The 16,667-nt window shown below is 37.1% G+C and overlaps 1 protein-coding gene across 7 annotated transcripts in view; it reads right to left on the bottom strand.

Annotated features, from left to right (window-relative positions):
- Nucleotides 1-9,955: 9,955 nt before the first annotated feature.
- PRIM2 (DNA primase subunit 2) overlaps nucleotides 9,956-16,667 on the bottom strand; it is a 90,955-nt gene continuing 84,243 nt past the window's right edge. For all 7 annotated transcript variants that reach the window (XM_042895145.1, XM_042895146.1, XM_042895143.1 and 4 more), the window contains one exon: nucleotides 9,956-11,663. In XM_042895145.1, the coding sequence (XP_042751079.1) occupies nucleotides 11,436-11,663 (228 nt within the window). In that variant the 3' untranslated portion in view covers nucleotides 9,956-11,435. The remainder of the gene's footprint in view (nucleotides 11,664-16,667) is intronic.

The following is a 16,667-nucleotide window of genomic DNA, read 5'->3' as shown; positions in this document are numbered from 1 at the left end:
TCCAATTATCGGACATAGGGAAATGGTTTCAAACTATCAGAAGGGAGATTCAGATTGGATAAAAGGAAGATGTTTTTTACAATAAGGGTGGTGGGGTGCTGGAACAGGTTGCCCAGAGAGGTGGTGGACGCTCCAACCCTGGAGACATTCAAGACCAGGCTGCACAGGGCTGCCAGCAACCTGATGTAGCTGCAGGTGTCCCTGTTCATTGCACGACAGTTGAACCCTTATGGATCCCTTTCAACTCAAATGATTCTATGATTATGCCTTCTGGATATCCAAACCTTACTTGTCATAAATACACTTTAAACTGACAAGCTGATCACAGCAGTTTTCTTATTCCTTGGACAATTAAATCTGCCAAACAAAAGTTTTTGTTGCTTTACTTACCTGTATAGTAATTTGCATATTAAAAAGTTAAACAGTTACTTATGATTATAAAATAATAATTAAACCATGAAGTAGACCAATTATAAGGCATCAATCCAAAAATCATTTGCTGCAGCACATAAGCTGATGCAGGAAATGTGCTGAAGCTGAAGTTTCACTCTGGCTGTATACTTACAGGACCGGAATACAAAATGCAGCATTCCAAATTCAAACACATTTATGAAGCTTAAATCCCTGTTTTTAAAGACTGTGAGATCAGTGATGCTCAGAAGGAGAGGAAGCTGTATACAATATATTTGTATTGGATTGTATATACAATCCAATGCCTTGGTCACTCTGTAATGATAAAAACAGTTCATATTTGATGCGTTCCATCTCATCTTCAAGATTTCTTATAGAGGACCATGATGATAAAACATTGGGCTTACTTCAGCTCTTGCAACACTGAAAGCAATCATTCATCTGTATACAGGTAAATGGGATAATAAATTGTGCTCGTCACACCTGCAACCAATTTTCTGAAAACAGTAGATGCAACAATTTACAGAACCTCAGATGCTCTATATTTATCCTTTCCTAGCTCTGAAGGAAGAATCCATCCCCCCCTTTTTTTTTTTTTAAATAGGCCACACTTTTTAATAGTAGATTTTGTACTCCAGCCAAAGGTTTGCTCTAGGTAAATGGCGATGGAAGTGGTGGAAATGGTGCATTCCAGGCTCCATGGAGTGGCTGAGATATGAATCTCAACATTCAACATGAAGGCTGACAAAGTACAAATCCTACCTATTGCATCTGTTTAATTTACCATTTCTTTCTACATATATTTTCCAGTTATGCTTGTTCTCCTTATTGGTAAAAGAGAACAACAGAATATAGGAAATTAAATTAGAAACAAACAAAAACAAAACAAAACAACAACAACAAAAAACATGCTGTTGTCTACTCTTAGTTGCAGAATTACTTGCTTCCACTTCATTGCCTCAGTAACTCACTGACCAATATGCTCTAGTACATACTCCCAAATACAGGCCCTTACCACCCACAGATGTGCTTGAGGCATCTGTTTCTGGAGCTAACTACACACAGGAGAGTCATTCCTCCACATCATGTCCAGCCACCTTCAGATACTCCCAGGTGAAATTACCAATTACAGGTGAGTTAATTGGCAGCCGTGCAGGTTCAACAGGAGACATGAGCTGAGCTTGTGACTGAGCAGAGGCTCATCAGCCACGCTGCAGCAGAAACCGAGCAGCTGGCACTGACAGCACCATCCAAGGTGAGGGCAGAGATGAACCATACACAGAAAAGACATAGAAAGGAGGAATATCAGAGGTGCAGGTAACAACCACCTGCAGAAATACAGGATGACTCTTTGGTTTAGAAAAGCAGTAACTGAGGAAGGATACAGTTAGGAGCAGTTGTATTTTGAAGGCAAAAAGAACAACCGGTTGCTGCTTCTCATCATAGAACAATGACACAATTGGGTACCAAGCTTAAAATAATTTTTAAAAGTGTTTTTTCCACTTTAAATTTTTTTATGTGGAAAAAAAGTTTTTTCCACATAATACATAATCACATCAATGGAGCAATTATTACAGAAGTATCAAAAATACAAATGACTTTAAAAGCTATTGTATTCCATCAGGATTTTTACGAGTCTAGAGGTGGCTACTGACTACCATAGTCCAACCAGGAACCAGCACTTGGAGGCACGTGGGGCTGCCCAGAGGAGGGTGAATGCCCACATGACTTCTTCCTTTTCCCAGGCATCTGGCCAGGCGCATCTGCCAGGGATGGGATGCTACAGGACTCACAAACAGGGACATTGCTCTGATTCGTAGAAAGCACTCATCTCAATTCAGAGCACTCAGGAATTTCAAGCATCAATAACAAGGAACTAGCAAAAATTGTCCATCAAAATTAAAAGGATACAGAATAGGCAATAAGTATATGTCTAGCTTGTTACTGCCGTTCTAACTATGAGAATTAGAGCTGGGACTGAGAGACTGCACAGACATTATTTTTCACCTGAAATACTCTTTGAAGCAGAAGGTCTTTCAAAACAGAAGGAACCAGGAATAGCATGTTTGCACAATATTTACTTATTTTTATTCAGATTGAAACAACCAAAGAAGTTCAGGCTCCTAGATGCCCTCACTATCCTAGGGCACAAAAACCCATCAAGAAATATTTAGAAATAATTATGATCTGAAAACCTGAGAGCTGACACAACTGAGGTGACAAGAGTTAGCCCAGTGTCTCTCAAAGCCAATGCACTTTTACTCAGATCAGAATCACCTGCTACTGTGGATTTCCTCCTGAACAAGGCACAGGTGAAAGCTCTGCCAGGACAAACCTGACTCTCAAGCATTTATTACAAAGCATCCCATAAACCATTCACCTATGGGATATATATTAGACACAGCAGCAAGGTCAAAACAGGCTAATTCCAAAAAGGACAACATTATGAATGCAGGTCTTGTCAGACACCAGATCATCCTTTTCACTTATATATAGGCAAAACAAGTGCAGTATGTGGATTATGATCCTTGGGAAAACATGCAGTCTCATCTCATTCCACCTTCTGTTACACCTGTAATCAGTAGTTCGTTTGTCAAAGCTTGTTCTCGTCCTTTCTCCTGGCAGATATCTCTGAATCTACATTGTTTTCTCAGATGCAGAGTTTTCATCCAGCTTTTCCAGGTAGTGATTTCTGAACTGCTATCACCCATAGGCTTCTGCTTTCGACATAATGTATTATTGAGCAGCAATGGAGACAATTATTTTTCTCTAAGCCATTGCTAGTTGAAACCAAGCCTACAAAAGTCTACAAAGCAATACTGTGCATGACAGACCCAAGCTGTTGAATTTATTTTCATACACAAGCACCTCTTAAACCTTAAGATGTATAGCCTTCAGGTTGTTTATCACCGGCTGGAAAGGTGCAAATGGTTTGCAATACCTTCACAGCTGCCTAAACAGTTAGGATTTGAGCTTTTGCCTTTTGGATGATTGATGTGACATTACAGTGGTAACAAAATGAAGAGCTCTGTTCCAACAAGAGTTTCTGCACTGTCCAAGAGCCTGCAGAGTTGTGGACAGCACAAGATAGCAAGGCAGGCACAGACATCAGCTCAGGGTCCTTCAGCATCTAATTTGATTTCAACTGTTTTCCTGCTCTGTATTCACTGGTCTCAAATTCTTCCTTAGTACCTATTTCTGCCACAACAGCTATGGTAGATGGCCAGCTCATATTGGAAAGGCACGTGGCTAGCTGAGATCACAGACATTATTAACATGTCTATTTTAACAAACCACCTCAAACCTTTCAACTTAACACATCTATGAAAAAAACTTCTCCTAGCCTCAGGCCTTACCATTTTTTGTTTTTTCTTCTGCCTCTTGTATTTGTCACATTCACTCATCACAATATCTCAATTTAAACTGTAAATCACAGAGGAAAAAAATTTCTGTAATGAGACCATGAAAAATGGGAACTTGTACCAACAGCACCTCTGGAAGTTAATGTACATAGGAATAGTACCATTATTCCAAATGTTAATTTGTTGTTTCTAAGTATATTTTTCCTCATTTTTCAAGCAGGGTAATGTAAGCTGCTTTGATTGTATTCAAACATCAGCAGGATGCCAAGCACTGCACCTCTGCACTGGGTGTTCCTTACAGCATCTATTTTCTGTAGAGAAGGTGTGCTGCAGTGGTGGCAGGTTAAGTGAATCCAGGCATTTTGTCCTCTGGGGAAAGATCCTTTGTTTTTGTCACACTCTGATCTGCCAGAGCTCTGAAGTCACAGCATAGCAATCTCCAGACCAATGGAAATTGTGCTCTTTGGGATCAAATGGTTTTTCAGGCAACTTCTGTTGACAAAACATTGCAGCTCTGGTAAGCAGTTGTCTTCTGAGCAGCTTTTGACTTCTCACAAACTGATGGTGGAAGCAGATGTGTCCACACGTTCCTGGTGCACATTTCTCCTTTTCCAGATCCCAAGAGCACAAAACACGCAAAACAGCCTGAAGTTCTCAACATTTCCATTAAGCCGAAACTATTTTGAAGAACAAAGCTGACATCAAAAACCCATCTGGGGAGAGTTTTCCACCAAAGTCCTGCTCAGAGAGCGCACGCACTGGGAAAGCCCCACTGACTGCCAAAGGTAAAAGGCTTTTGGGTCTGAATCACACACCCTATAGCGGCTGTGAGCCACAGCCTATAAAAGTGTGAGCACTACATACTGAGTAGTTCACATAACACCATTTTGCCTATAGACAGATGCGTTTTTGATTTTATTTTTTGAAAACAAAACAACCATATTCAAAGTCACGCTTCTTTTGATAGAGCGATTCTATGGGTTAAAAAAAAGAAAATCTGCACTGGATTTTGTTTTTTTTTACTGAATTCTGAAGTTATAACCAAAGTCCCCAGAAGCCCTACCCAAGAACTTCTGTTTTCCTATGGCTATCACAGCTCTTTTGACTACCAGCAGCTACCAGCTAATGTCCCTCCTAGCTCACTACTCTATAACCAGCTATTTCCACAGAAAATATATATGTTGATGCTTCTTCCCCTCCCTTCCTTTTACTATTCCAAAGCCATCCTGTGACTCCAAAGAACAAGCTGGGCACCTTTCACTACTAACAAGTACTTTAATGAGCAAGAGCTGGAGCGATTAGCAACTGAAACCAGACAGTCCTCAATCTACCCAAAAAGTGAAGGCTTTACCAGCCACAGAGGTCCAACAGAGATGACTTCTGTATATACACATTCATTATGCATCAGTCTTCCACCTAGCAGAGCAAGCAGACACAGAGAAAGCCATGACTTTACTCATTTGTTATCTGCAGACTCTGTCCTGCCACACAACTAATTTACGCTCTAAGTTCTGCTCAGTGAAGCACAGCAAATTATGCACACAAGCAAAAAACATTTCCAGAGAATAGATATCAAGTAAGCTTCATTCATATATTTGCATGCAAAACTAGCACCACAGCGAACAACGAAGATATTAACACCAAGACACATTGAAAAGATACACTGAAGGCATCTATTCAGAGGGCAAAGAACCACCAGCTTTTCATGAAACAATCACTTAGTGACGGCTGAAAATTAAAACTACAAATCTGAGAATCTTCAAAAGTACCCAGGAATAGAATCATAGAATTGAGTTGGAAAGGATCCTTAAGGACCATCTAGTCCAACTCCCCTGCAGCGAACAGGGACACCCACAGTTAGATCAGGTTGCTCAGAGCCCCATCCAGCCTGACCATGAATGTCTCCAGGGATGGGGCTTCCACCACTTCTCTGGACAACCTGTTCCACTGCTTCACCACCATTATTGTAAAAAGCTTTTCCCTTATGTCCGATCTGCATCTCCCCTCTTAATTGGAAGACATTTCCCATTATCACAACAGACCCTGCTTCACAGAAAGAAAAACAGAAGTCCCAATCAAACGTCCTTGTGTAACTACATACTGAGCATCAAAATTCAAGTAAGATCTCTGAGTTTTCCAAGCAGCTGGTAGAGGTGCAGCACAAGGCCCACAAGCCTAGCGGAGCCAATGCTGCAAGCCTCCACTCAGAAAAATTCTGAGTAGCCTGAAGTGTGTGTTCCTATGCAGGACCGCAGCTTTATGAGGACTTCAGCTAATGCCAGCTGCAGTACAAACCTTGCTCAGTAAAGCAGAAAGAGCCTGCTGATTTCTTTATAGCATCAGTTTGATAATGTTAAAGATGGTCTTTACAAAAAGCTGGAATGCAGTCATTTAGACTTTTATTTCAGGTGTATGGATGACCTCAGTTCTTAGCAATCATTTTCTACAGTTATGATGGTTAAAAAGGTGACATCTGAACAAGTAACATTACATATAGCAGTCCTGTTTTTAAGACACTGTTCTTTCAGGCTACAGAAATATCTTCAGATTAAATTCTGTTATAGAAAAGGGCTTAATGTCTTTTAAATTCTGCACAATGGGCAGTTTAATAAATATTGAACCTGGCATGGACTAAGTCAATCACAGAGCGAGAACATAATCTGCAAAAATAATAAAAGCTTGTTACCACTACAGCTGTGTTTTTCAGTCATAAAAAAGTATTTATCAAGCAGGACTATTTACAGATGGCATACATCTATATGGTGTACAGAGATGATTTTACCCTCTCAGATCTCTAGTAAAGCATCCTAAGCAAGAGTCACTGCTGCAGAACAATTTTCAACTACCTCCAGGAAGCAACGGGCTCTTTCCTCTGCATCAATACAGTGCAATAAATGCTAGGAACTGAGAGAGGACCCTCCTACATCACAGCCCCATCAGATCTTCTTAGTAACCAATTTGGATTATGCCTGTTTGATGGCTGTGTTTCAGATTATATGTGGCTTTCAGCCTGGAAGCAGCTAAGCCAGCTGAGTATTGTACTGTGGGCATTTCTGCTGTGGATAGCAAGGTTGCTTTGCTTTTCCTTCCAAAGACTTATTTACATAAGCGGGAAAACAATTTGGAGATCAAAAGCAAAACCCTGCACCTATAACAGGTATAAACATATTGTCATGAGGCTGCCCAGGTGAAACAGGGAAACAACTCTGAAAACTGACTGCATGTGCAATTTTGCTTAGACATTTTTTCCTCGATATGCACTCATCATTTCAGCTGAGGGAGGATGGCAAAGAGAGGAGTTAAATTAATACAGTCTATGAGCAGTTCTGGAAGTCTTTAAAATACTGTGTGAGAACTGTATCCTAATTGGTGCTTGGAAAGAAAATGAATAAAATGGCATTTCTTAATCACATCACAAAATGTTAAGGTTAAGGGAGAGGGCTTTATATAACTCATGAAAATCAGTTTAAGCCAAAGTATGGAGGTAATAGAATATCTACCCCCCAAAAAATTGATGGTTTATTTTAAAGGAACATTTAAATGCATTTTTCCAGTATATATTTGAAATGTTCACAGTACAAAATTCTAATTTTCTTTAATTGAAGGTAAAAAAGATGAAAAATATTTTTGTCAAGGATCACTTCTAAACAAAATGAATAGAAATAGAGAGGAGTAATGATTCTACAGTTACACTGCACATCCTAATATATGCTTACATTCAGCAAAATATATCTGCATTACTGACATATTCTACTATATTACACATCATTCAACTTGTATTACAAATCCTACTACTAATTTGAAACACTCCATGCAATTTCCTTTTCCTATGTGTATGTTGACTCAGATGTTTGTATATTTGTTATCCCTGATGTGCCAGCATTGTGATAAATTCTAAGAAACAAGGGCATGATCTAAATCCAAATGAGAAGTTCTTTCAACTGTGAAAAATTACACTTCTTTTAATGCCGGATCTTGAAAAGCACAGTATTATAATTACCAATTGGGGCATCATAATAAAGAGAAAAATGTACTCAGCTGTAGGTAAAACTACTACATTCAGCCTCTAGAGGTAAGAGAGGAACAGTCTAAGAAGCACCTCAGTCATAGCAACAAGGATTCTCTTCCATTCAAAACCCTGTAGCAACAGCAAATATAGGCTATAGGACATGAAGAACTTTATAGGCATCATATTTTTATTTATTTTCTAAAGGCAGGGATCAGACTAGAATGTATGTTATTCAGCACCTTTTCTCATATTTTTCCCCTAAAAGCACTGACATTGCAAAGACTCACAGTAAAGCCATGCCATGCCAAAGCAGGTCTTCCTGCTTTGCTGGCTTCTGCCTACTGCCCAACACATCAGAGATGAACCGAGGATGCTCTGCAGCTTTCAGGATTCATTTCCTATTAAACATTAAAATAAATCCTAGCATCACAGACTCTGAAGTCCAAAAAGGCCAACTGGAGTGTCTACTTTGATGAATTCAACAACACAGACCATTACACTTCATCCAGCAGCTCATGCACCAATTTTTCCAGTTCAGGTGGAGCAAAGACACTCCTCCTTGAACTGACCTAATCTGATTCTTAATAGTTCATTAAGTGCTGGCATTATGCATGGCAAAGACTTTCTTCTGCTTGTAGAACACCTCCCATAATACAGCTCTGATACTTAGTAGAGCATAATGTTCTTCCAAAAGATAAATAAATAATAAGGTTGTCGTATCTGACTTTCCTATATTAATGCCTATTTCATGATCCCATTTTCCCTTTCTTAATTAAAGTCCACAGCTACATGACAAAGCATCTTCAACTTGCCTGAATCTTTTTGTTTCAGCTAGACCCAGCATCCCATGACATTTTCACTGTGCCTATCATTTTTTGCTTCAAGGGATATAAGGAGTTCATACATCTTCCTGCTGGCTGCATCCTGATCACCAAGTCCTGCTCTCCATCAACACATGACAGATCAATAGCTGGAGACAGGGAAGTTGTGTCAGCATAGATTTACATTTTATCTACCCTAAAACCACTTCTGAAGTCTTCCAACACTTCCTCTCTGTTAACAAGTCAGTGCTTACCCATCTATGTGCTTATTTCCGAGCTACGGTTCACTCCTGAAGTTATTCCAAGCTTTTTTATTCCTGTTTTCCAATTGATTTACCTTCATACATACAAGTTCATGTTCCTTGGGGGACTGAATTGTACCCACTGATCACAACCTCTGTCCAATTCAAATGCCCTAAATCCTCCAGCATTTAAGGGATTTAAACAAATCTTAGCAAATGAGCATGCTGAGGGACAAGCTATGTTCCTTTTGAAGAATTCTCCACATTTAATTACGGTACGTTTAAGACCATATGTTGTAAAGAAGAGCACTTTCCACATGAAGATCATGGCTGAACAGAGCAGTCTTTTGGTGACGGACAGTTGCATGCATCCTCTCAGAAATGCAATTCTCTACCATGTATTCTCTTAACACCATCTTTATTGACCCAGAACAGTTTCACACTGTCAAAGCTTGAGCTTCTTGAAGACACAAAGTATAACAGAAGTTTAAAGAGCCACTTGGAAGGAGGGCTAAGAGAGCACATCTGCAAACAGATCTATCTGCAGCCTTTCACTTTAGAAATACATGCTCTTGTCAAGCTGTAAAAGAGTAGAGTTTGTTTCTTTTGTACTTCTTTCTTGACTACTGCATGATCATATCAGACTCACTTGGTTTTGTCTTCTAACTAGATGCAATTTTGAAATAGAACTACAACAATGCAGGAAAAGCTTTTCTAAATGACTGATTTACATATTCATACTGATTTTGCCTTTCCAATCTCAAACAGCTCTACAATCAAGGAACAAGTGATTCTTATTTAAATTACATGGCAGTTAGTGTTCAAAAGCTCTGGAAGACAAATAACTCAGTGTCCAGCTGCTGAGAGGGAAGATTCTCATTTTGGGTTTTTACCAATAAACAAATTAAAAGTATTCTGCTTTCAAATTCAAGATGGTAAAAAATTTGAAAATAAACTGCCTTAAATTGTTTTTGAATAGGACAAAAAAGAAAAACATTAATTACATTTTGTAAGCTACTTATAACTGTATGCACTAATTTGTATGTACTGCTATTTTTTTTTTATTTTATTATTATTATTTTTTTTTTTGCAATTCACCTGGCAGGTAACAAAAGGGAAGAAAATAGAAAATACAGTTCAAAGTCATTTGAGCTGAGACATAAACCAGCAGTAAACTAGTGAAGGTCAAATAATGTTATGTTCATTGCATTCTAGATTAAGATTTATCCACTTAACAGAGGATAAGTGAGGTTATATTCTTCCCTGTAACAGAGACCTATTTTAAATTCTATGTTTGAATTCCTAAAAATAATTATATTCTACTAATGTAACAATCAATGAAGATATATAAACAGGGAGCCCCCATTCCCAACGTAACAGATTTCAGAGTAAAGGTAAGGAAAGTGCTAAGAATTTTAATTGCAATGTGATTAAAGTGACAATGTCATCATTTGGGAGAGTTAGGGCAGAATAAATTCAAAATTAGAGCACTGTCATGACTTACAAAGGCACTTCAAAACCTTCAGGTGAAAATCCTTCAATCATCTGTGGATTCCATAGAATCCTTCACCATCAATGGAGTCCAACAGTCCCACACATCAGTGGAGTGCTGTCTGGTGCTTCACCAGCATCACTGTCTGTAACTCCTTGCTGCTTCAATCTTCAGTATCTGGAGTGCAGCCTTTTTCAGGATGGATTTCTACAACTCCTTTGAATATATGGTATTCAAGGAGTAAGATTCTGGTACTTTACACAGAGCAGTCATTAATTAAATCAGGAATAATTTAAGGAACAGTGAACCCTACTAGTCAATCCTCTTCTAGCAACAAAAGATATATTTTTTTTTAACACCCAGTGTTGCACCAGGTATGTGAAAGTTACATGCCCTTAAATGAACATACAACATACAAGAAGCAAAGACTGAAGGTTTGTCCAAAATCTTCATAGTAATAAAAGAAAAAGTCCAATTACACCATTAATAGTTTGAATCAGTCAGCTGCTGCAAAGAATAAAGCCTTTAGCATAACAACTACACAGGTAACATGCACACCCTAGCTAGGTTCTACCTCAAGCACATTAACAAGTTCTTGAAATTCAGTGCTGAGGTACACGAATTAGGAAGCTGATTTCCTTCAGCTCCTCGTGTAGAAAACATGTTCACTGCTTCAGAAGGTAGTTAAGATCAAGGAAGAAGTCTCACTTAATTGCCATATAAAGACAGCTAAAAATAAAATACTGCAATTTTTTATCTTGCAATTTATTTATTAATAATATACAAAAATGACCACAAAACAGGATAAAATAATTATACATCTTAAACAAAATCAAAAAAGGCAAGTCAGGCAAAAGGCACCTAAGAAATGGGAAGGAATTTCCCATTTCCCATCCTTCAAGATGCCCTATGCAATAGTATTCTACAGCAACAACAGTAAGCACTGCACGTGATTACAGCTTCAGCATCATTCTTCCTTTTCCATCAGCCTACACTAATTGCTAAATGCTTGTGTCTTCTAAGTAGTGAAGTGCATGTTTCTTAGTAAAAGCATTAATTCAGTTAAGAACAGAAAAAGAAAAAAGCTACCATAGTTGCTTAATCTTCAGTGAAGTATGCCTCCAGTCCCTCCAGCTCTGCATCAGTAGTCATATTTGAAGTGGTGGGAGTAGAATTTGAATTCACGCTTTCCTGACTATTATTTCTTTGTTGAGAGTTTCCCAAATGACTCGGTTCCTTCTTCATTTCTCTACCACCACTTAATATCCTTTGACTTTCTGCAAAATACTGATTAGGATGATTCAAAGAAAATCCAATGTCATCAACCTACAAAAATGAAAGGAAAAGTTACTATTCTTATCTTTAAAAATCATTTCAATTCATATTTAAGAATAACTATTAATTTAATAATTTCAAATTTTGTTGAATGCAGTGGTTTGTCAATACTAGCCCAATAAATATAACCCTGACTTTTTTTTTTTAATCACACAATTTCTTTCCTCACATTAGGAATAAAATGATTGCTTTGGCATAATCATCAAGCAGTATTTTTAATTGTTTTTCCTGTATTAAAAATAAACAAACAAAAAAGCAATACAGGTAAAATACCATACACTCAAAGATTCAAAGATTTAGGAGAACTGAATCAATACCTAAATGCAGCATCTTCTTACACAAGAAATGAACCATGCTAAGTCTAAAGCACAAATGGAAATAGAGAAAATAAGTAAAAGTTTTTACAACAGCAGAAAAAGAACCCAGAGCTTAAAGTATCAACATGAAGCACACTGAACAGAAACCAGCAGCTTCATCTTTTTATTTTTTTTTTCCCCCAATAGTAATAAATACACTGTTTACAGAACGACAGGCTAAGCAAGTCCAGTAGGTTAAGCTCCAGTGCTAAGCATCAGCATCCCAAAACTCCACTATCTGCAAAACCAATACCACAGAACAGCTAGGTGCTGAAATAGAATATTAGCATAGAGAGTACTGTATTTGTATTGTTCTTTTCTACTTAGCCAACATTCTTTCAGGTCCATAATTATTTGACTAATGCAAATTAGATTAATGTTCATGAAATACTTCAACAGGGCTTCAGTTTTAAAAGTAAAACTGACACATTCACCACAATCTCTGATGTAACCTTTGTATTATACAGCAGCGGATAACACCTGAAGGTCTCAGCCCATGGATACCCTCAGAAGTAGCCCAGGCCAGAGCTACAGCCCAAGAACAGCCCACGGTTGGAAAGCAGAGCTGCAGAGCTGTGTTGGGGCAGTGCTGGGAGAGCTGCAGCTGGGGGAAGTGGAGTCAATTCCAACTTAACAAGTAATTCTGCACACACCCACACCCCCCTCATGAGGATATACACAGTGGCTGATTTAATATGCAAAGCCACGAGCTTAAATTTCAGCCACTTGTGAAAAATCATCAAGCACAGAATCAATGGGTGTCCAAAATGAGATCCTGATTAAATGTATTGCTGCAACCTACTTTAGCACCATCAGAAAACAGCTACACATACAACAAAATCTAATTCAGGCATGAAAAAAAGATATTAGTGACTGTAGCAAGTGACCTTGATTGAAAAAAATCTTAAAAATAAGTGGCTGGCCTACCATGCTAATTAGGAATTCAAAAATAAAAGGCACTTCAGCAAAAATAAATCCAAAACCAAGAGTAAATTTAATTTCAGTCTTATCTGGACGAATTTCATCCAGCCAGCTTTCATCCATGTTCCAATTTCCATCGTGTGGGAACTACTAAATTACTTCTTCACATCAAAAGGCTTAAAAATAAGTAATACAGTAAAAAGCCAATCTTTATTTATTCACTTAGAAAAAGCCCTTAATGAGTTCTTTTTTTCCTTAAAATCTCAGTTCTCTTCAGACCAATAAGATTCATTTTGTAATTCTAATTTTGTTTTAAACTGCTCTCTTCCCAATACGTTAGAACATGCTCACTGTATAAGTGAAAACTACAGCCACGTTTCCAGAGGTGATTGATGGCATTTGGCTAAAAACTATTTAAAGACTGTTAGTTAAAACTGTAGGATAAGTCTGTGTACTCTCCTTTTCAAACCTGAATGTTACTAAAATAAAGCTGTAGTGGATTAAGTTTAGGCAACATCATTTTTATTAAAAGAATTCTACCTACTCAGTCACCTCTTTTGAGAGCTGGAAGAAATAAATGGGAAGTTTTGTTCATAATTATCATCAGCATTTGTGATAGTGATAAACCAATAATCCCAGTGTAATTTTTAGTAACTTTCAGTGAATATTTCTCTGAACAAAAATATTCCGCTTTGACTGGAAATACACAACAAATGTTGAACACAAAAATAGGGGTGAAACATTAAAAAACAATCACAGAAATTTTTCTATGTTAGACTACTCATGTAAGTCTTACAATGTTTTTAGGTAATATTCACAAAAAATACATCAGAAATACCACCAAGTTGAAAACCTTCCTCAGCTTACAGAGAAGTTACCAGAAGCTTACTGCCAGAAACAGAGAAACTAGATTTCTCTAACAGTTTTACGCATTCACACCTGTTAACCCATCTAGAATCCACTATGTCCAAAGAAAAATGTATTTTCTGGGCAGTCAGAAATTTAAGCTTGTAGCATGTATTGATTCCAGTGAAGAAATCTGTCACTTCAGACAGAACTCTTTATTCCACCTAGCAGCTGATACTATCAGAAGACTATTCTTGGATTCAACACATCGTGCACATACTGACCTTCAGACCAACTCTAATTTTATAGTTGCTGCTATAAGAAATGTTCTAAAAGAAACTGAAACAACAATTTTACAGCAATTTCTCTGCTTGAAGTTTCTTTGAGTTTTAATCGAGAACTTTTAAAATTACAGCTGGTGTTACAGATAAACCATGTGGAACAGTTATGGTGCTAGAGTAAATGATATAAACCAACCACATCAAGTTGAATGTTCTTGACATTTAATTACAGACAAAGAAAAAAATTTTACATGTATGTATTTTTCAAAATAAACAACTCCAGGTGATTCCTTGGCAGCAGAAAGCGTGCTAAGTGTGTTAGATTTAATTTGCTTCTTAAAAATATACAATGACTGTAAAACATTAGTGGTCTGGAATAAAATTTTGAGAGATTAATATTAATATATACATAATCACCTGCTTATTTACAGCAAATTACTAGTACAGCAATACTCATGCAAAAGTCATTAACGTCTCTAGTTCCTTTGGAATACAACTTAACACAGTCAATAACCAGTTAGGTTTTCTTATTCTTAACAGCTAGAGGCTTAAAACAGTAAATGGTGATTTATGTACAATGAAATTCCACAGCACTAATTCTTTTTACAGACAATCCGTCACAGGAATATTAATTTGACCTATTAGCAGCTTACAGCTGATATCAATCTATTTTACTTGACTGCATGTTATGTAGCTCAGATCGCTGAACTGTTTTGTCTGATAAGATTTTTCTCTGTTTTGAATTGAGATCCAACTTTATCAACCAAATTAAAATAAAATCTCAATGCTATTGTAATCTTGAAAGGTATTCCTCATTGCTGTAGTATTTGCTTGGAGTTCAGGTTACACTCCCTACATTTGTAAGGTGTCTCATTTCCTCTTCACTTAAGTTGCCTTGTATCAGTACAAAATAAAATTGCAACAAATCTAAAAGGGATAATCAACATGAAATAGCTTATTGATAATTCAAGTACAAATATTAGAACTTCAAGCAGTTATGATGCTTTCCAGATATGCCTTATAACTTAAATTAGACCATAAATACAGATACGTTAGTAGTTTTTGAATACTTACTCTGGTTTCATATTCAATAAATAATTCTTGATTCTTATTAAAATATTATAATTTTGAAAATATCTAGCTGTCCAATCATACTTTTATGATATTTGTTCTATCATGTTTCTGCACAGGCTGTTCAAAAGGCTGTTGACTACTAAGTCAAAATACCTTATTTTCATCACACACGTAGAAAAGCTTTTCTTGGTCAAATTACAGTACTATTATTTAGAAAAGAACTTTCTCAAAAAGCAGTACACCCTAACCTTCCAGAACATGAAAAGCTATTCATGCATTCTATGTAGTGCTTAGCAAGTACCTTTCACAGTTAGTCAAAGACTTAAAATGCACAGAGGTGCATTTCTTAACACATTAGTTCCTTCCTGAAGAGAATACACTAGACTACACAAATGATAGCTGCTTTCCTTCTGTGGTTGTGAGATGGTGACACAAAGATCCGGGTGAGGTATAGCAATTAAATTAATAAAGCCCAGTTTACAACGAATCTGAAGAGAAGCATCTTTTAGGTATCCCTTGAACCTGAAACATTGAGGTGCAAGGACTCTCCAACAGTTGTAAACATTTTCGTTCTAATCCAGCTGGATTTATTAAGACAGATTTAGTGTCGAGCATTATACAACAGAAACCAACAGAGAAGCTGTTACAATCATGAGAATAAAATGCAACAGAAACTTGATAAACGATAACGGGAAGAAATGCAAAAACAGTTAAGTAGACATAGCTTGTGACTGACTCTGTGAACTCAGAAATAGGCAATACTAAATACGTTCCAGAGCATACTTTTGCTGTACATTCAAGCCTTATGATTGCTGGGAATTTGAGGAGACAAAGAGTTCCACACAAATCAAATGTGAAAACCAGCGAGAACAAAAAAGTCAATGGCAAAAATCATCTAATCCTCATCCAGATTTTAACAAGATCATTTCATGTTCTGATGTTTGGAAAGGGATGCTTCAATTTTTTTCAGTTGTGGAGAAAAGTTAGTTATAAGAAGGGCTGTGCTCCTACTTTCTTGACAGTGAGGAACCTTGAAGCAATGAGAAAATTATTTTTGCTGAATCAAGAAATCAGGAAGAAGATGTGCCAGTGCCTTTCGCTATCTTATACCTCTCCTTTGTGGAGGATCTTAATTTAAAAGTTTATAGAAGCTTACTATTAAGCAGGGAAAGGTCTGCTTATCTTGATTTAAAAATTAATCACACATGACAAATGACATGAGAAAATTATCAAGTGAAAATTAACATCAACTCTCTAAGTGCTGAAAGATTAGAGTTTTGGTTACATTTGTTAGATCTATTCCGCTTAAGGTATACCTTATAATACCAAACTTGCATGATGGGTTAAAAATGACAACTTGTTTAAAAACAGGATATTGAAAAAGTTAAACAGCTTCAAATACATTTAACATTTGAGTGTATATATCTAAATGAAAACATTCAAACAAATTAACAGTATTGACTATTTTAGGAAGAAAGCACAAACTTTTTCTGTATCTTGCAATGTTTATGATGTGT

The sequence above is a fragment of the Lagopus leucura genome, unplaced genomic scaffold (assembly GCF_019238085.1).
Source record: "Lagopus leucura isolate 7727_CA_CO unplaced genomic scaffold, USGS_WTPT01 Super-Scaffold_73, whole genome shotgun sequence".
NCBI lineage: Eukaryota > Metazoa > Chordata > Aves > Galliformes > Phasianidae > Lagopus > Lagopus leucura.
Note: the sequence above shows the minus strand (reverse complement) of the source record. Positions and strands in the feature narration are given on the sequence as shown.